The sequence below is a fragment of the Fukomys damarensis genome, unplaced genomic scaffold, assembly GCF_012274545.1.
Source record: "Fukomys damarensis isolate Sample0158 unplaced genomic scaffold, DMR_v1.0_HiC HiC_scaffold_23, whole genome shotgun sequence".
NCBI classification, from domain to species: domain Eukaryota; kingdom Metazoa; phylum Chordata; class Mammalia; order Rodentia; family Bathyergidae; genus Fukomys; species Fukomys damarensis.
Genome location: NW_022900935.1, coordinates 7864036 through 7884395, shown reverse-complemented (window position 1 = coordinate 7884395; position 20360 = coordinate 7864036). Strand labels below are relative to the sequence as shown.

General features: G+C 42.1%; 1 protein-coding gene across 2 annotated transcripts in view; it reads left to right on the top strand.

The window, feature by feature from the left end:
• Positions 1–20354, top strand: part of Trit1 (tRNA isopentenyltransferase 1) — a 46531-nt gene extending 26177 nt beyond the window's left edge. The window contains exons 2-11 of one of the 2 annotated variants that reach the window (XM_010625893.2): positions 60–200; positions 7467–7565; positions 8408–8553; positions 11398–11540; positions 13355–13466; positions 13778–13890; positions 14137–14214; positions 17179–17288; positions 17598–17715; positions 19561–20354. In XM_010625893.2, coding sequence (XP_010624195.1) covers positions 60–200; positions 7467–7565; positions 8408–8553; positions 11398–11540; positions 13355–13466; positions 13778–13890; positions 14137–14214; positions 17179–17288; positions 17598–17715; positions 19561–19655 — 1155 coding nt within the window. In that variant the 3' untranslated portion in view covers positions 19656–20354. The remainder of the gene's footprint in view (positions 1–59; positions 201–7466; positions 7566–8407; positions 8554–11397; positions 11541–13354; positions 13467–13777; positions 13891–14136; positions 14215–17178; positions 17289–17597; positions 17716–19560) is intronic. The other variant, XM_010625894.2, reaches the window with a different exon arrangement.
• The last annotated feature ends 6 nt before the right edge of the window (positions 20355–20360 follow it).

The window sequence follows — 20360 nt, the reverse complement described above, 5'->3', positions numbered from 1 at the left end:
ATCAGGTATGCATTTTATGGAAGCAGATGATTTTCTCACATTAATTTTCTTTCCCCTAGGTCTATGAAGGACTAGACATTATTACCAACAAGGTTTCTGCCCAAGAGCAGAGAATCTGCCAGCACCATATGATCAGCTTTGTGGATCCTCTTGTGACCAATTACACGGTGGTGGACTTCAGGAACAAGGCAACTGCTCTGATATCCTTAAGGAAAGTTTTCTTTCTAATGGCACTTTCTTTTAAACAGGGCCACCAATGGCCTGTCTACCCCTAAGTAGTAGCATCACCATGAGATCTATGTAGATTACAAGAGAGGACTACTCCAAGCCTCAGTACCCCCTCAGACCTGTGGGTCCCATTCCAGACCAACTGATTCGGAGTCTACAGTGTAACAAGAAGCCAAGGTGATTCTTGGGCACATTACAATTTGGGAAAAACTGTTTTACTGACAAGCTCTAAAACTGCCTGTTCTGACCCTGTGAATTTTTTGGATTTTTTATTTTGTTTTGGTACCGGGCATCGAACTCAGGACCTTGCACTTGCGAGGCAGGTGACAGCACCACCGAGCTAAATCCCAAGCTTACCAGGTGAATTTTGTTGGTTAAAAATTTACTTAGCCTGCTGAGCTTGTTTCCAGACCTCTCAATAAATATATAAAATTAAGTTAGAAATACAATGGAGTTAAAATTTCAAAGGGATTGTTGGGTAGGGGAGGGCTAGAAAAACAGCTTTGAATCAGACCAAGAAGATTTCGAAAAAAAATAGAACGTGGACGCCTAGTTTTTTATATTTTAAAATCAAACTTTCCTTTAACAACTAAACTGCAAGATGTTAAAACATTGGAAAGTTGTAGCAATTATAAGTAGCATAGAATTTGTATGAGATATGGTCAAAAAAAGACAGTGAATGTTTCGAAATAAAAAATGATTACAGTAAAAGACATGCTGTTTGTTTCAAACACACGTATCCCATCATTCTTGCCTTTTTCTGAAGCAGTTGTGAAAGTCTGCTTTTGCGAGTGCTTTTGGTTGCTAGGTTGTGGCTGCCTGAGGTAGATGACATACCATAATGTTTTTATTTATTTTTATTGTTTTATTTTTTATTATTATTATTTTTAGTACCAGGGATCGAACTCAGGACCTTGTGCTTGTCAGGCAGGCACGGTGCCATTTAGCTAAATTCCCAGCCCTGTTTTGTTTTGTTTTTGACACAAGGACTTGCTGTGTAGTTGAAGCTGACCTTGAACTCACTGTGTAGCCCAGGCTGATTTGGAACTCAAGCAATCCTCCTGCCTCAGACTCCTGTGTTATGATTATAGGCATGCACTACCATGCCCAGCTTCACGATTTATTTTATTTATTTGTTAGAGTGCACAGGCTTTTATTTTTTTTTTTATTTTATTTTTTTTTGGCTCTGAGGATTGAACACAGAAACTGTGCTACATCCCTAGCCCCTCTGAATCAGGATCTTGTTAAGTTTACCAGATTTGGATCCTCCTGGCTCAGCCTTCCAAGTAGCTGGAATTACTGGTGTGTGCCACAGCACCAGCATCTGCCTCTTTTTTTTAAGGATGGGTTTTGTATAAATTGGGAATTGATCTTTGCTTCTGGTAACAAGGGCTCGACTATAGCACCTTAAAGCTGTAGGGTTGGTTTTCCTATGAAAGCCTAGGTGCATTCTGTCCAGAACTGGTGTTTGAGTTCCAGGGAGTCAACAGGGGTTCAGCTCCTCTGTCTCTTTGGTTCCAGCCTCTCAGCAAGAGGTTTCCATCCTCAAGGTCACAGGACTGCCGAGATGTTCGCACTGCAAGGCAGCACTGAGTTCGCATGAGTGGGACAATCCAGATGGGAACTGATTACCAGAAAGACCAGTCATTAATCATGTGACCAGCGTGCCAGAGCTTAGAGCCACCTGACCTCATTTGCACTGTGGTTTTTCCATGGTTTTTCTATGGTGTTTTTATGAGCTTGTCTTGCTGTTAGGCAGCACTCAGCAGAAGTATTCACCATATTTTTGATCACACCTCATAAAAGACATGACAGAGGACTGCAGAACTGCTTTAGAAAGTGGCGAGAATGCTAAGACTATTTATTTATTTAAGTATGTATATATGTATGTATTTATCCAGAACCAGGGATCAAACTCAGGACCTTGAGCTTTTGAGGCAAGCGAGGTGCCACTGAGCTAAATCCCTGGCCCTGCTAAGGGCATTTAAAGTGAAGAGGGGTTAATACAATGTGTCCTTTACTATAGTACATTTTTATTTTTTATTTTATTTTTTTTTGTAGTACATTTTTAAACATTCATCATATATGTTGCTCACTCCTTGTATAATACTAGATGACCTGGTGTGGTGGCACACACCTGTAATTGCAGCACTTGGAAGGCTGAGGCAGGAGGATTGCCATGAGTTTAACGCTAGCCTCGAATATGTAGCAAGTTCCTTTTTTTAAAAAAAAAAACTAAGAAAACATAACAAAACAAAAATCCTAGACAAATTTATGGCATAGAATAAAAAACTTAATTATAGATTCAGATGTGTATATTTTATATGTAGATATATATAGTATTTATCTTATAATCAAGGTGACATTTCAAAACAATTAGAGAAATTAAAGTAGTTAATAATTGTTCCAGGGACAGTTTTTTTTTGGGGGGGGGGAGGTCAGTTCCTCATTATATGCAAATTACATATGACATGATAAATTCCAGATAAATTTTGGAGTTAAATATATGTTTATGATGAAACTTTGAAACAAATGGGAAAATACACAGTTGAGTAGTTATGTGATTTTTTTTTCCCTTTTATCTTTATTGGTACATTTTAGGTATACAATACAGTTACAGTTATGTGATTTTAGAGTAGGGAGGGACTTCTGGTTGTTTTGAGACAGGGCCTCACTGTGTAGTTCAGGCTGGTCTTAAACTCACTATGTTGCCCAGGGTGGCCTTAAGCTGACAGCAATCCTCCTGTCTCAGCCTCCTGAGTGCTAGGATTTCAGGCCTGTGCCACTATGCCCAGCTAGGGAGGGACTTCTTTGATATATTTTTTTAAAGAAGAAAATAGCTGGATTTGAATGTGTAACCTAAGAGTTTATCAATCAGGACACCTATGTATGTACCTTTCAGAAACTCTGGCTACAGGTATATCAGGAGGTTTATGGTAGTTCTGTCGTTAACAGAGGCAACAACATGTAAGGCCCAGTGTGGTGGCACACATGTCTAATCTCAGCACTTGGGAGGCTGAGGCATTCAAGGCTAGCCTGGGCAACATAGCAAGACCCTGTCTCAAACAAAAACAAAAAACATAAGCACCCAAATTCCTCTTTACAGAATAATTACTCATAAATGCATTATCATATAAATTAAGTACTTTTCGGACCCAGGATTTAGCTCAGTAGTTCTGCTGCCTTCCTCGCAAGTGCAAGGGCCTGAGTTCTATCCCTGGTACCCCCCCACACACACAAAAGAAAGAAAGAAGAAACTTTTCAGCCATGAAAATGAATGAATCGCAGCTACATACATCAGTCAAGGTGGAAGAATCTTAGAAACGTTCTAAGCCAGTTGTGGTTGTGCACACCTGTAACCCCAGCACTCTGAGAGGCTGGGGCAAGAGGAGGCAAGTTTGAGTTTAGCCCAGGCAACTGACCAACTTAGTGAAAGCCTGCCTCCAATAGACAGGGCCTGGAAACAGCTCAGTGTGACATCCTGGGTCTTAATTTCGAGTATTGCAAAGAGAATGAAGAGAAAAGAAACTATAAATGTAGGATATTACAGAAGAATATATGTTAGTGCCATTATATGATACAAAAAGATTTAAAAAAGCAAACAAAAGTAACCATACATACTTATCAAGGATACATTTACACCAGCAATAATGTAAGAAAGTGAGAGGGCCAGGGATTTGGCTCAGTGGTTCCGCTGCCTACCATGCAAGGGCCCCGAGTTTGATCCCTGGTACCAAAAAAAAAAGGGAGGGAATGATGAAAAAGATGAGGAAAAAACAAAAGAAAACAGTTCAAAATGGTGATTACCCTTGAGAGGGGGAAGTAGAGGTCGAGATGGAAGTGGACACCCAGGAGGCTTCCTTACATTGATTTCATGAGCATTTGTTTTATTACTAGGTTTCATAATTTACATATGTTCTTTTCTATGTATGGAGTATTTTACGATAAAAAAGCAAGGGAAGGGAAGTAGCCTACCATAAACCCAATTTAATTCACTCTTGTGAGTCAATGCAAAAAATGATTGAAGGTCATGAGCAATGTTTGTTTTTTTGGTTTTTTTGGTTTTTTTTGGTACCGGGGATTGAACTCCAGTTTGCGCTTTTTGAGCAATGTTTGTTTTTTTGGTTTTTTTGGTTTTTTTTGGTACCGGGGATTGAACTCCAGTCTTTGCGCTTGCAAGGCAGGCCACCGAACCGCTGAGCTAAATCCCTGACCCATGAGCAATGTTTTATAAAGGAAAAAATACAGTGGTGATGTACATGAGAAAGGTTTATTAAACTTGCTGTTTATCAAGAGCATGCAAATCAGAATGAGGTAATATTTTTCTGCCTGTCAAATGGGTAAAGTGCAGATAATCATTTCTGCTCTACCTTCTTTACAAGACTGTTAGGTGAGATAATGTTAATGAAAGCCTTTTACAAATTAATACATATTCCCAAATATAAGTTGTAGCTATGAGACAGTTCATTGTTCAGGAAGCACTGATGCAAAATGGAGAGCTGATGAAGATTTTTCAAAGGACAGCAACAGTGGGAATAAATCCACAGATCACTTAGAGATTGGATTTGTGAACTTTAGTAAGAGCCTAGAATCAGTGTCAGACTAAAAATCCCTTAAGTATGTAGTCGGCCCTTCTGTTTTGTTTTGTTCACAGGATAGTCTCATTATGTTGTCTAGGCTGTCCTGACTGCCTCCCTCTGTTGTCCAACTGCCTCAGCCTCCTGAGGAGCTGGAAGCTACCCCTGGTGCAGTCAGCCTACTGGTGCTACTCTCTCCCTCCTTCTCTTCCTTTCTTTTTTGGTGTGGTGCTAGGGATCCAACTAGGGCCTGCTGCAGCCACTGTACCACTGAGCTACACCCCCAGGTCATCTCTTGGTCTTGATTTGACAGGTGCATGTATAAGGTATTGAGGCCCAGAGAGAAGAGTTTTGTCCAGAATCACAATAGTTTCATGGCTGGGGCAAACACTTAACCTTTTCCATCATATCTTAGTCACTATTTTGTCACTGGGACAAAATACCCAACACCTGCAATCAAAAGGTGGAGAGGTTATTTTGGTTCAGTCCATGGTGCTGTGTTGGAGGGGCATGGCCGAGGAAAGCTACTCACTTTATGGCAGCCAGGAATCAGAGAGATAAGGGATGAGCTGGGAGCGAACACAACACCCATCCAGGTAACTTGCACAGTGACCCACCTGCTCTCACCAGGTGTCTCCTAACAGCACATTCAGCTGTGAACTCAGTCCAGGGTTAGTCCACTGAGGGGTGCTGTACCCTGTGGTCCAGTCACCTTCTGAAGGCTCCACCTCTAACCACATGAGACTTTGAGGGGACACTCTAGTCACCAGCACAGAAATGATCCCTGAAAGTATAGCCTTCCGCGGGGACACTCCAGATCTGAAGAATAACACACCTAATAGCATATGTTACGTTCTCTTCCCTCATTTTCACTTGTCCCTGGTATTGCAATTTCCTTGCTCCCTTTTCCTTTGTTAATTATATAATTGAAGTTTTATTTTACTCTAATTATATGTTCCCTAACTTACAGGGAGAATAGAGAATTTTTCTGTTTTTAAAACAAATAGACAGTGTTTTTTCTTTATGATCCTTGATTAGTAACATATTTCTTTCTACTCTATCCCAACCTCTTAAGGGTTAGTAGGCTTCTGTGAGGTCATCTGTTTCTGTGCCCACATATATTGTCTGGTAAGGGAAAGGAGTATTACTGTATATAAATCTCTCTTTCCCTCCCTCCATCTCTCCCTCCCCCCCCCTCAGTCTCCCAAATGATGGGACGCCACCCTTCCTGGTTATGTAAATGATTCTTTATCTGGATGTTCTAAGTCTTTCTTTGAAATCAGTTATTCTTACAAACAAAGCCCTTATTAAAACTAATACTTATCTGTTTAACAGAGATTCTAAAGACAAAAATTCAACTTGGGCATTGAGGTGCATGCCTCTAACTTCAGCACTCTGGGAGTTTGAGGCAGGAGGATCACAAGTTCTTTTTTTCTTTGAGACAGGGACTCACTATGTAGTTCAGTCTGGCCCTATACTCAGTATAAAGCCCAGCTTGTCCTCAAATTTGCTGTGATCCTCCTGCCTCAGCCTCCCAGATGCTGGGATTACAGGTGTGTGCCACTACACCTGGCTAAGGAGGATCACAAGTTCAAGCCCAGCCTGTGCAATTTAGCAACCTAGCAAGATTTTGTTTCAAACTAAAATAATGGCTGAGATGTTGCTCAGTGTGAATGCCCTGTATTTACCACACACACACACACACACACACACACACACACACACACACACGCAAAGAATTCAAAGACTCAAAGTAGTAGGCATTTTAAAACTGTAGTAGCTAAAGCACAAGTATATTGAATACTTGCTATTTTTAGGCATTGTAGTAGAGGCTCTGTGTATATTGTTACATTTAATGCTCATAAGAACTTGGAGATTTTACAGGAGAAAAAAGTTCAGCTCAGATAGATTGAATAACTTGCCCAAGAAATAGCCTCTGGTAGTTGAACTCTGTCTCAGGACTTGTGCTTCTCAGTATCTTGTGAATTTTCAAGTGGCTAAGATATATACTGCTACCATACAATGGTGAGACATACTGAGACTAAGGAGTGTGAATTTTTTTTTTTTTAATGGGGGGTTTTGTTTTTTGTTTTTGAGACACGGTCTCTCTGTGTAGCCCAGGCTGGCCTTGAACTCACTGTGGACCCCAGGATGGCCTTAAACTCATGATGATCCTCCTGCTTCAGCCTCTTCAGTGCTGGGATTATGTGACCATGCTTGGCTTGAGACTAAGGAATATGGTTTAGAGAAATCAGCTTGTGTTTTATCATAGAAGGCAAAGTCAACACTGGGTGTCACCTGGATGGTTTCCAGAGCAGCTGATATTCGACTTGGTTATATGAGAGTCCTTACACTTGTTAAACTAATTTGAAATACCAATGAAACTGAATTTTAACAGCATGACCTAGAAAGTTCTAGAACTGGAAACAGTTACTACATACATTTGTCTCTGTTTTATATAAATTCCCCCAGAACTAATTAGAACTGATTCTGTGAACTTTTGGAGAAACATTCAAGGCTGGTATCTCTTGGTTTTGGTTTCTACTCTCTCCTGTGCTCTGCAGACATAGGGATGTGGTTTCTTGCCAATTCTTGCCTTCTCAAATGAGTCAGGTTTCTCCTCTTGCTATGAAATATCATGATGTCTTTCTTAATGTTCACATTGAAGATATATTTGCTCGAGACAAAATTCCTATTGTCGTGGGAGGAACCAATTATTACATTGAGTCTCTGCTCTGGAAAGTTCTTGTCAGTACCAAGGTATGTTTAGTTCACTCTCTAACCTACCAAAGAAATGGGTTCCTTTTTCATGCCAGCTGGTTTTAATGGGAGGAAGGTTGACTCTTTGCCTATTGCTTAGACTCAGCAACTGTAATTTTCCTACTTAATATTCCGTAGCAAATGTGAAGTGTACTCCTCTAGGCTGGCCTACGGGCAGGGGCCATGTGTGGGAAAATGCTCCTGTGTAGATTAATTAGCATCTCCCTGTAAGCTAACAGTATATTAGTCTGATTCAGCATTTCCTGACTGGCAGCACTGTGTATAAGTCAGAGATGTCCGTTACTGACCTTTGTTATGGAGACGATACCTCCTAGGGCCAGACTTTGCGAATGTTGATGTGCTGGCGTTCTGGTTCCTTCTTTGATCAGCATTGCTAAAAGACTAGATTCCTGCATATGTTAAAATAGATATCACACCATACTCCTGCTGTACCAGTTTGTATTTAGGACAAAGAAGTAGGTTCTGGGGCCCGGGATTTGGCTCAGTGGTTCCTCTGCCTGCCTCGCAAGTGCAAGGATGTGAGTTCAATCCCTAGTAGCCCCCCTCAAAAAAAAAAAAAAAAGAAAAAGAAAAAAAAAGGCAGGGTAGCCGAGTACTTTCCTATGCAGAAAGCCCTCCTTCCTCTTTGCTGTGACGTCATGACACTTACACAGCACGTTGGAATTTTTTGGTTTGTGATCTGTCTTGTCACTGTTAGGGCAAGATTTTCTGATTCATCTCCTTTCTGTATTCCTAAAGCTCTGGAAAGAGTCTGGCATATAGGCTGCCCCAATACATACTGAATTGTTGGGCTCAGTGTACTCTCATCTTGCATTTAATAGTCCATGGAGGTGGATGCCGAGCAAGTGGTTGACCGGAAAATAGAGCTGGAAAAGGAGGATGGCCATGTGCTCCACAACCGCCTACGCCAGGTGGACCCAGAAATGGCAGCCAGGCTGCACCCACACGACAAGCGCAAAGTGGCCAGGTAAGAAAGCCTGGTCTGGCCATCCCTGAATTCCTTGAGACTGCAGTTTGCCAGGTAACAGGCCTGGTAGTTGCAGTGAGTGGAGATTGATGTGTTCTAGCTCAGCAGGCCTAGGTTACTGCCTTAGTCCAACTCCCCCAGTGAACAGTTGCACCCTACTTTGTAGTTACATCTTTAAATGCATAGTATGATATTGTGTTTCCTGAGGCCTATATAATCTTGCTTCATTCTCTATTTGATCTTTGCTTGTATAACAGTTTTCATACAATTTTTTTCTGGCACGAAGTCTGTTTACGTTGTGATTTGGGTTTCATAATGGATTGTGAAATGCTCAGTCCTGCCCAGCAGCCTTCCTAGTGGAGGTTGATGTTTTCAACCGTCTCATAGATCAGCTCACCTTTGTACACCGAGACTTTTTCGTAGGGACTCGGAGCTAAATGAACTCATAAGGTCGTGTTTTCTTAGGTTGTTTTGGAATCTCAGCCTCTTGTGTTAACTTAGTTTTTCTTCATTGTTGGGAGTGATTACCACATCTGGCGTGGTAGAACATCTGATGAAGATCTTCCTATATGAATGATTACAAACATTAAATATTATAGTAAATACTGGTATCGATAAGGGTTATGAAGTACTTTACTCAAATGATTCTTCTGGATCAGTGTTTCTTCATATTGTTGTCATTATTCTGCCCTCCCCCAGGAGTGTTTTTAGAATTTTTCTTTTTAGTAGCACCCCAATCCTAATGAAATCTCACTTTAGGGAATAAGATTTTTTTGTAGGGCTGTCTTTTGGAGGGCCACAGTTCATTTTTTGGGGGATATTACCCTGGCCAGATGGCATGTTCTAGATTAATAAAGTTTAGATTTTTCCTGGAGTCTAATAGTTGAAACATTTTAATAGAAATCTTTCAGCTTTTTAAATCTCAGAGCATTACCATTCACATTAATTTTTATGTTCTTTAGGAGCTCTAGAGCCTGTTTTTATTATTCTCTCATTTGACTAATTTTTTCTTATCACCTTCTAAGTTAGTATATGTTTTGCTGCTTTTTTTTTTTTGAGACAAATTCTTACTATGTAGTTCGGAATGGCCTTGAGCTTACTGTGCATGCAGCCCAGGCTGGACTCAAACTCAAGGTAATACACCTGCTTGAGGCTCTCAAATGCTGGGATTATAGGCATGTACAACTACACCCGGCTATTTTGGTGCTTTTAAACTAGTAATGTCCTGAGAATTGTGCCTTAAGAAGAGTCCATAGCTTTCAAGCTCTAGGATCTCTTGAGATGATTGGAGGGATTTTGAAAAATCTTTCTTTAGGTTGAGTCTATATTCTAACATCCATAAGAGTAAAATATTTGTTACATTTTTTCTCATAGATCTTTTTTGAGTGCCATTGATACTGATGGACAAGGGTTATCTTCTCTTATGTTAGAATTTCGGGATGTAGAAATGAGCCAGGAAGGGAATGATTATTTTCAAGCTGATAAATTGCAGTCAAGCGCAGTGTTGGAGGATAGATTTGGAAATTCAGTTACTTAGTGGTATATATGCACACAGAAGTAGATGGCAGCTTAAGGATAAGTATGTGAAGATAAGTGCAGTAGCACACACCTATAATCTCTGGGAGGCTGAGGCGGGAAGATTGCAAGTTTGACCCCAGCCTAGAAAACTTGAGATTCTGTTGAAAAAATAAATAAATAAATTTATTAATTTTTTTAAAAGGCTGGAGATGTAGCTGAGCTTATTAGCCCCAGTTCAATCCCCAGTACTAAAATAATAATAATTATATTTATATTTATGTTATAATGAAGTGTGATTAAAATATGACTTTAAATTTAAAAATCTTTATTACGGTAAAAAGCACATTGCCACAAATCCCCCTAGAAATATGCACCCTTGCTTTGAACACACTTATGCCGTGATTCTTGCCATTTTCTGAAGCAGCCAGGAAGTCCTCTTTTTGTGTCTTTACTCGGTGTGCTGAGAAGTACAATGAACAGCACTGCTGAGCACCCTTCAGCGGCAAGGCAGGCTGGTAAGAACACTGTAGTGCATCCTCATCCACCTTACTCCCTGGATCTGGCACTGTGTAATTTCTGGCTTTTCCTCAGAGTCAAAATGACCGTTGAGAGGTGAATGTTTTAAATTGATTCAGGGCGTTGAGGCATCTGACAGAGCAATTAAAGACACTCATGAAAGACTTCTGGAACTGCTTCAGAATGTGGCTAGAATGATAGGATAAGTGTATTTGAAGCAAGGAAGAGTATTTTGAGGGGGATTGTTGACAATGTACCTTTACTGTAAAAAAAAAAAAAATCCAAATGTTCACTATATTTTTTGATCATACTTTATATGTAAGTTTTTTACTCAGTGAACTTGTGCCAGTAGAGTTCTGGGTTAGACAGGAACATTCTTCATTAATTTTGGTCATATTTGAAAAGAAAGCTGATGAGCTGGATATACAACATACCTCTGTACTGTGGGAAAGGCACTCCAGCGAGACCAGACTTGTAGGCTTGTACACAGTGTCCCAAACAAGCTCCTTTACTGCTACTTGAAAGTGAGTATGTGAGTTTTATTTTGTTTGAGTAGAAGAAACCCATTGTTTCTGAACCTATTTAACTGCTACCAGAAATATCTTCCGAATAATATTATTTTTCACTTTACCCAGAAAGGGACCCACACCTTAGAATAACCCTGTACCTTCTTTTGGGGCAGAGAGGACTTAGGCAGTGAGAATGAAAATGACACTTTTTACAGTCGACAGCTTTTCTCCTCATCTCGCTTGAGAATGAATATTTCCTAATGATTTGTATGGGTTCCTCACTCCTTTTAAAATAACTTAGGAGCTTACAAGTGTTTGAAGAAACGGGAATCTCTCACAGTGAATTTCTTCATCGTCAACATTCAGAGGAAGGTGGTGGTCCCCTTGGTGGCCCTCTGAAGTTCCCCAACCCTTGCATCCTCTGGCTTCATGCTGACCAGACAGGTAAAAAGCCCTTTGATGTCCCAGAGTCCATCTGAGGTAGAACCTAGATCGGTAAGTTACTGTGTATAAAATGCCTAGAACCATGAGAGGCTCATAATGAGCACTAACTATTATGCTATTAAGTGCCAGCTATTACGTTTATTATCATCATCACTCATTGCCTTGGATACACACCATTCCCCTGATATCTGTCTGGAAAGGGAGGAAGGGTAGTGGTGGAACTAGGATAAGATACCAGAGGGTTAGCATGGGATGGGTGGGACGGGAAGGAGACTGCTGTCCAGGGCAGGCCCAGAGGAGAAGGAGAACCCCGATTTCAGGTTTGGCTGGAGTCTGGATCACTGATTATTCTAGAAGCCATAGGCCTGAGAGGCGGACACGATGATTAGTGGTATTTTTATCCCTGCAGTCTAATAATGCCTGTGACAGAGAAGCTTATTCATCCAGCAGATATTCAGTAAGCATTCAAGGAAGTACTGAGCAGTCTGTGTAGTTCCTCAGTTACAGAGATGAATAAGAGATGCGTGCACTTAAGGACATGCTAGTTAGGAGGGTGACAGACAAGGAGCTGGGAACCACACTGTGATAAATGCTGGGCTCAGCACACATTTTATTTTATTTCTTTGGTACTAAGGATTGAACTCAGGACCTTGTGCTTATGAGTCAGGTGCAGTGCCACTGAGCTCCCTGGCTCTCATCAAGGCACATTTTAGAGTGCTGTGGGGTCTTCCTGAAGGGAGTCAGAGGCCACTTTGCAAAGGTAACCCATGGGCTGGCAGTGGGAAGATGAGATAACTTTGTGGAGGGCAGTGTAGTGTAGTGAGTAATAACACAGTCTCTGAGGAGCACTGTCTCATTTCAAATTCTTTTTATTTTAGTACCGGGAATCTAACTCAGGACCTTGGCATTACTAGGCGGGCTCAGTGCCACTGAGCTAAATTCCCAGCCCTCAAATTCTTACTCCAGTTATCTTAGTTTACCTTTCTGTGCTCCAACTCTCAAGTGGAGAAAATAATAATAACAACAATAATAATAATACTGTGCAGTGCATGGCATCAGCAAGGGTTAAATGAAATAGTACATACAAAGTGGTGGAACTGAGGCAGCAGTTCAGTGGTAGAGCACTTGACTGGCATGCAAAGGGCCCTGATTGAATGAACGAATAAATAAATAAATAAATGCCAATGAAGTACTCAGAATGTGCTTCACATGTGGTGAGTCCTCTTTATATGCGTGTTTTTAGGAAGAAAAACAGTTGCTAGCCAGGTGTGATATCCTTTTTGAGAGGCTGAGGCAGGAGGATCTCCACAAATTTGAGGCCAGCCTGGGCTACATAGTTATAAAATCCAGCCTGAACTATAAAGCAAGACCCTGTTTTATATGTGATGGCTTTGGATATAAGTTCCTTATTTCTGTCTAGGATTCCATCCAGGGGTCCTTAAATAGAAAATAACACAAAGCTAGAGTAAGAAATGTAATGATGAAAGTTAAGAATCAGGGACCCCTCAACTATCTCTTAAAAAGCAGTGAATACACATTCCATTTTAGAATAAAATATTTATCTTTCATACAGCTATAATTTTATGTTTTTGCTTTATGTAATGAGAAGGGTTGTACTTCATTCTGGCTGTTTTTATTTGGAGTTGCAGAGTCTGACATTTGAATAAATAAGGGGTCATTATATAATCTTTGAAATTAGAATCCTTTCTTCTGTTTGAACAAGTTCTGTTGGGCAGCCTGTGCATTCACCATGTAAGTGTGTGGTAGGCACTTGCGATAGGTTGTTGCTGGTTCATGGGCTAATTTGATTCAAGTTTTAGATGAGCGCTTGGATAAGAGAGTGGATGACATGCTTGCTGCGGGGCTCTTGGAGGAACTAAGGGATTTTCACAGACGCTATAATCAGAAGAACTCTTCAGAAAATAGGTAAGGATTTGGCTCTCACTCTGATTTATTCACCATCCCTTACCTGTGATTGAAAGACCCTAAGACATAATACTGGCTTTAGTCCTACTTATTTATTGGCTTGTCCTTGGCATTGGCAAGACTTGTTGGAAGGAGGTTTAGTTAGTTATATTTGCAGTTTTCTAGTCTTTCACACATTCCTAGGAGCTGCTGGGGAGAACAGGGGAGAATTTCAAAGTCTTAATTGCTCAGGATCTCAAGTGGATTGTCTCCAAGGCCCCTGCTAGCTTTCAAAGGCAATGGCTCATCTGCTGATGCTCTCCTGTTTCCAGCCAGGACTATCAACATGGTATCTTCCAGTCAATTGGCTTCAAGGAATTTCATGAGTACCTGATCACTGAGGGAAAGTGCACACCAGAGACTAGTAACCAGCTTCTAAAGAAAGGTGTGAATCTCTCCATCTAACCTAGTCTTGAACATCACATCCCTGGGTGACAGTACCATGCTGGTATGGTCTGAGCAAGAGCTGAGGCTAAAACAGTCCCAAATGGCCTTCAGCTCAGAATTGAGCTTGCCATTCACCAAATCTAACGTAGTGCTGATCTTCTCTTTGCTGGACTTGCGGGGGCTTGCAACTTGGCATTGAAAGAAGTGCTTGCCTAGATGTTCCTTTACTTAACATATCTTTCAGGTATCCAAGCTCTGAAACAAGTAACTAAGAGATATGCTCGGAAGCAAAATCGATGGGTTAAAAACCGTTTCTTAAGCAGTAAGTCTCCAGATTATCCTTATCCCCTGCACTCCTCTGTGATAAAATATAGATGCCCTTTGCTCATTCAGGAAATGAAATTTAGTTTTTAGTCTAAGAGTTTAGTGTCTGTTCTGAGATTTCGGACCTGACCTGAGGAAGGGTCTGTGGCCTAAGTGATTGTTCAGTAGGATTTCTTGTGAGGGCTTAGGGGGGAAAAGTTTCCACTGAAAAGTCTTCCTTATTCCTTGAATGACTGCAAATAGGTAAGAGCACAACAGGAACATCTTAGTAGCGTTTGTATTCAGGGCTGAATTTTAGCCTCAGTTTTGTACTGAAAGCAGAAACCTGTGTGGTGGCACCAGCATCCAAGGAGTCTGAGGCAGGAGGATCACAAGTTCAACCCCAGCTGGGCGATGTAGTGACTTAGCAAGGCCCTGTCTCAAAATAAATTAATAAATAAAAATTTAAAAGGAGTTGGGAAAGCCGAATGTGCTGTTGAATACCTGTAATCCCAGCACTTGGGAGTCTGAGGCAGGATGATCTCTCCAGGAGAGTTTGAAGTCAGCCTGGACTACAGAGCGAGACTCTTGTCTCCAAAAAATGGGGCAGGGGGCTGAACATATGGCTCAGTGCAAAGGCCTTGCAGTCAATCCCCAGTACTGCAACAAGCAAACAAACAAAGAAAAAGCAGAATTCTACAGGAAGTTTTCCTAATCAAATTGGTTCTTGGGCCATATGATTAAAAGATAAAGCCTTCACTCTTCTCTCAGCACTTCCTTGTGATCAGGTACATGATACTTTCATTGTTTCAGTTAAACTTTAGTTGAATAGAACTTTTAAGGGAAAAGGAAAGAAATTGTCACTCAGTGACCTTGCACTGTATGTCTTTGGCGCTGAATTTGGTGTGCTATATGTATATCAGTGAGCCTCAAGTTGTAAAGGTTTTTCTTTCTGTCTTACAGATGACAAAATGAAGGCCTGGTGAAATTAAATCACTTGCCCCACCCCCACCCCACCCCCCTATAGGAAGTGGTGGAGATTGAACACAGGCCTACTCCAGTATCTACGCTCTTCTTACTGCTTTTATCTTACACTTTTAGATAGACAGCACTAGTGTGGGGCCTGAGGTGAGAAAGTATATACTTTTGCTAAAAGGAGTTTATGCATAAGTGAAACTCCAGTTTTGTCTCATAGACACTTTTTAAACAAGCTTCAGGATCATTCCATATTTAGGTCTTGCCCTAAGACTTCTGCGTTAGTTGAGGTGAGGCCAGCTGAAGCCTCCGTTCCATTCCTGATCCTTGGTGCCTCGGAACATGCCCGCGTTGATCTGTATTGTTGGCCATTGCATTGTTTTCTTCTGTTTATCCTACTTTCCCTGCATGACCTGACAGATTGAGTCTTAGTGTCAGCCGAAGTTGAGGTTCGGTATTACAAATTTCAGTTGCAGCCTTTCTTCCCAAGTTGAACAATACGTCTGTAACAAGTCTTTTTTAATAACAACTTAGAACTTCCTGGGGTAAAGCCACACTTAACTCGCCCATCTCTAGGGGCGGGGGTGGGTGGCACAGTGTCATATGCCTGTTCCTCCTTCATGTGTGCTGGTAAAGTCCTGGTGCTAGAATGAAAGGCACAGCTGCCTTGTAAGTCAGGAGCCACGTGTGATTGGCCCGGGCTGGCCCGCTGGGGTATGGCTCTGGCAGGGAGCCAGAAGGACTTCCCTACCCCAGCTTGGCCTTGGACCCAAGCCAGAAATAGCAGCTGGGAGCCGAGAACTTGTTGAAAGGTGCTTAGACAGGGCACAGAAGTCCAACAAAGGACTTAGCGGAGAAAGGAAAATGTAGAGTGGCCTGGAAACAGGTGCAGAGCTTAGCCAAGGCCAGGTGTGCTGTGGGTGCCGCCTGCGCCCTCCCAGTCTCACCTTTCCATGTGGTGGCAGGTGTAGCCCAGTCCAGTTTCTGAAGAATCTTATTTGTGGTTGGCACAATCAAAAGGCCAGCACCTGCCAGCCGTTGGCATCCTGATGCCTTTGATGTTGTTTGTCCGTAGAGTGATGCTCTTTGCTTTTAGGCAACTGGCTTACCTAGCTGTGGAAGGTAATTTACTGTTTTGTTTTTTTATACCAGGAATTGAACTCAGGTCCTTGTGCTTGCCAAGTAGCTTCATAAACAACTATCCAAGTGTGTTTCTTGAACACTCCCCTGGATCTGGCTTTTTTGTTTTTATTTATTTATTTTTAATTTTTTTGTGTGAGACAGGGTCTCACTTAGTATCTAGGCTGGCCTTGAATTCACTGTGTAACCCAGGGTGGCCTCAAACTCATGGTGATCCTCCTGCTTCAGCCTCTTGGGTGCTAGGATTACAGGCGTGTACCACCATGCCCAGCTAGATGCGGCTCTTAAAGGAAGGGATTCAGCTAGATCTATTCTAAGACTTCTTTCTAGTTCTCAGGCTCATCAGCTCATTGGCTGATACTGTTGTTCCCAGCTCATGGTTATTGGTGCACTGTCAAGGAGTTTCACTAATGCTTGCAGCTGGAGGGATGTGTGTAACTTTGAAACTAGTGAAACTAAAGATACTAAAGTCGCCTAAAGAACCATAAACTCTTTTGGCACAGAGTACCCGTAACAGTAAGATGACATAGCAGGCGCTTAAAGCTGTTAGTTTCTTTCTTTCTTTGATGTGCAGTCTTTATGTTCTAGCCTACATACAGGTTAGCAGAGCGACAGTACCCCATTTTGATTTCTTGACCTGAAAAGTTCTGCACCTTACTGTCTGGTTACATGGCCAGGCTTGTTGGCTACAGACATCAACCTTTATGGTCTTTCTTCGATTGTGGTTCGTGTTTATGGTAGAATGAATAGGATGGTCAAATGTTTATTCCTTTGGCTGTGTGTCCCCCTTCAGGGTTTTATAGTCCTATGAACAGAATGACTGGGTCTTGGATGCTGACTTCTTGCAACTTTTCTTCGTTCTTATTAGGACCTGGTCCCGGTGCCCCCCCAGTATATGGCTTAGAGGTGTCTGATGTCTCAAGATGGAAAGAATCTGTTCTTGAACCTGCCCTTGATATCGTACACAGTTTCATCCAGGTGACTATAATCATAGTGCAGTTCATTTTCTGGCTTTTTAGAGCACTTTCCTTCGTTGTTATGTTGGGGAACCAGGATTCTTTGCTGTGGAATAAAGGAGAAGGGCTGGCTACTTTTTTCTTTTTAATCCCTGGGGGCAGTATTTCTACTTTCACATTTAGAAAGGTTGTTGCTAAAATCTGTTCACAGCCCACCTGCTCCCTGGGATGTAAAAGAAGAATCGGGAAGATCTCACTTCTTCTTACTACCAAAGAATCATCCTCAGTTTCCTTGAATAGCATGCCCTTGTGTCCCTCCTTGTTCTTCTAGGGCCACAAGCCTACAGCAGCTCCAGTACAGGTCCCATACAGTGGAACTGAGAACAAGCGAAGTTACCACATGTGTGACCTCTGTGACCGGGTCATCATCGGGGACCGAGAATGGGCAGGTAGGGTGTGAGGAGGACACCGGAGCTCCGTAAGGGCGCGGCCGCAAACTTGTTGAAACCGGAGGTCTTTGGTAGGTTGAACCCCAGGGTCTGCTTATTTGTAAAGGAACAGCCGGATCCCCGAGCCTGTGCTTGTCTTTGGAGGCTTTCCCAAGCTGCGGAGTATTCTGACATGCAAAGGAAGATCATATGCCCTCCATCTTCAGCTGGAATGGATATTTTATACTGAGAGGTCTGCAGTTAGCTTTGACTTCATACGCCTGCCTGAGAGGAGTTTTTGGCACTTTCATGTTTAGAAATTTAGCGGAGATGAGAAAAGAGTGTAAAGGCATCAAGGCAGTGCACCCAAGAGACAGAAGCAGAAGCAGAGCTAGGAGGGAGCAGGAAGTCCAGTTCTTCCTCCGGAGCACATACATTCCTCGGAAGCGGCCGAATCAGTATTTCTCAAGGTAGTTTGCTAAAATGCAGTGGTGTTTCAAACCGTGGGGCTTGTGGCTCACCCAGTGGCTGGAATCCTTCTGTTCAGAGTCCTGCTTTACTTGGCTTCTCAGAGAAGTACATTTTCTCCCCATATCAACCAATAGAATGATAGGTCTATTAACTGTTAACTGGCAAAATGAACTCCATTGTCAGAGTCTGGGGACGGCTGTGATTGCCCAACCAGCAGAAGAAGCCTCGATTGTCATTGGTTTATAATCATGAAAGGGGAAGAGAAAGAGTGTCTGTTTTGTAAAGGAAACTTAGTGGTTAGATTTGTCGAATGTCTTTACAGAGAGCCTTAGAGAAACAACATTTGTGAGCCTTTGTGCGCGAAGCTGTGTGAGCCCTCTGTAGTGCCGTCTGTCAAGTCCTTGCTCCCATCTCCTGCTGCCATGGAGAGCCGGACCAGAGCCCAGCGTCTGCCTTAGGCGCTCGCTGGAAAACAAAGCTTGACTTTTCTCATCAGTACACTGTTCTTTGACTTCTAACCTCTTCCTTACTTATACTTGCTTCTCAGCCCTTAAGAATCATGTTTTTCATGTGTATAAAAGAATTTAATCTAGTTGTTCCTCTCTTTTGGTGTTCCCATGTGAGATTTCCTTGAAAAAGAGAGGGATAGTAAAAAGAAGCCCATGTGAGTGAGTCAGAAGGTGAAAACTGTCTGGAGGTGAGAGGTCAGCTACACAGAGAGAACAGCGGAGGCCACTCAGCTTCCCTGCTGGACCCTCAGAAGAGGTGGCAGGGACTCCTCGCTCTCTGTGGAGCATTGTGTGCTGCAGAATGGGAGCCTTGTGGGTTAGTCCTTCAGACGGCTGATCTGATGCAGGCTGGGCATGCGGCTAGGCATGTCGGACCAGGAGCAGCAGGGCGGGAAACAGGCAGCTCTGGCGCTCACATTTATAGGTCACGGTGCTGCAGCATGAGGCACAGGTGAGGGTTTGAATTTCTTAACATTTGAGTTGAAATAGTTCTGTACTCGGAAGTCTGATATCATAGAGGCCTGATTCTAGAAATTGGGGTTCCGTTTTGGAGTTCTAGGTCTAAGCAGAAGAGTTTGCCTGCTGTGACCTTGAACAAAATGTAAGACCTCTGAATTTCAGTTTTTCTCCTTGTGTACAATAAGTAGAATGGACTGTCCTGCAAGATTATTGTGAGGATTAGTGGTGTGGACCTAGCAGGGTACACTTGCACAGTAGCTCTCTCTGGTTTGCTAAGCAAACTGGCCATACAACTTATTCTTTCCTTAAAAATGCTAAGCAGCTGTACTGAGACATATGTTGATTCTGTTACTTATTGTTAAAGCAAAAGATTGTGTACGGAATAATTCTAAGAAATCCTAATGAGCTTTTTTTTTTGTCTTCTCAGCACATATAAAATCCAGATCCCACTTGCACCAGCTGAAGAAAAGAAGGTTGGACTCACATGCTGTCAATACCACAAAAAGACAGACTACTTCCTGAGACTGTGATACCAAGCCTAAAGAGAAGGGATCCGCAGGATAGAATGATCCAGAGCCAGAGTCTGGCAGTTAGGAGACATTTCCAGGGACTCTGCAGAGGCACTGGGGATCGGCAGAGCAGGGCATTCTGTCTGGCGGTCTCCTGTTGCTGGGCTAAGGAGTGCTGTGTGGAGAGCCCCACCGTTTTCTTTTATTCAGTAGTGAGGTCTCAGAAGTTTTGTGTTCTATATAATGGAAACGGCAGGTCTTCCAGCTCCTGTGGCTGTTGTGTCTGGTGATGGTATAGTTTAGAGTGGGTTTTTCTTTTTCTTTGAACCTTAAAGTTTCTATATTTGAAAGAGATAAGATTGCACATTTTTATACTTGAGGATCTTTTCTCATAAAAGAAGTTTTTTGTCCCTGACATTGACTAAAAGTATCTAATCTCCTGATGCTTTCGTAGATGACTGAAATATTGTGAACCACAAATCAGGAGTTCTAGATTTGAGGGGGTGGCAGGAAAGGACCAGCCCCTGTGAGGTGATTAAGTAAGCTAAACCAGCTCTTGGGATTCCACAGAGGAGAAAATCAGATTGAGATGACTGTGATCTGGGACTTGAAGCCTAAAGACTGAAATCTGTTGATCTCCTCCTGTGTGATAATTGTTATCACTGCTGACTTTATAAGGTAGAAATACATATACACAGTGTGTGTGTGTGTGTGTGTG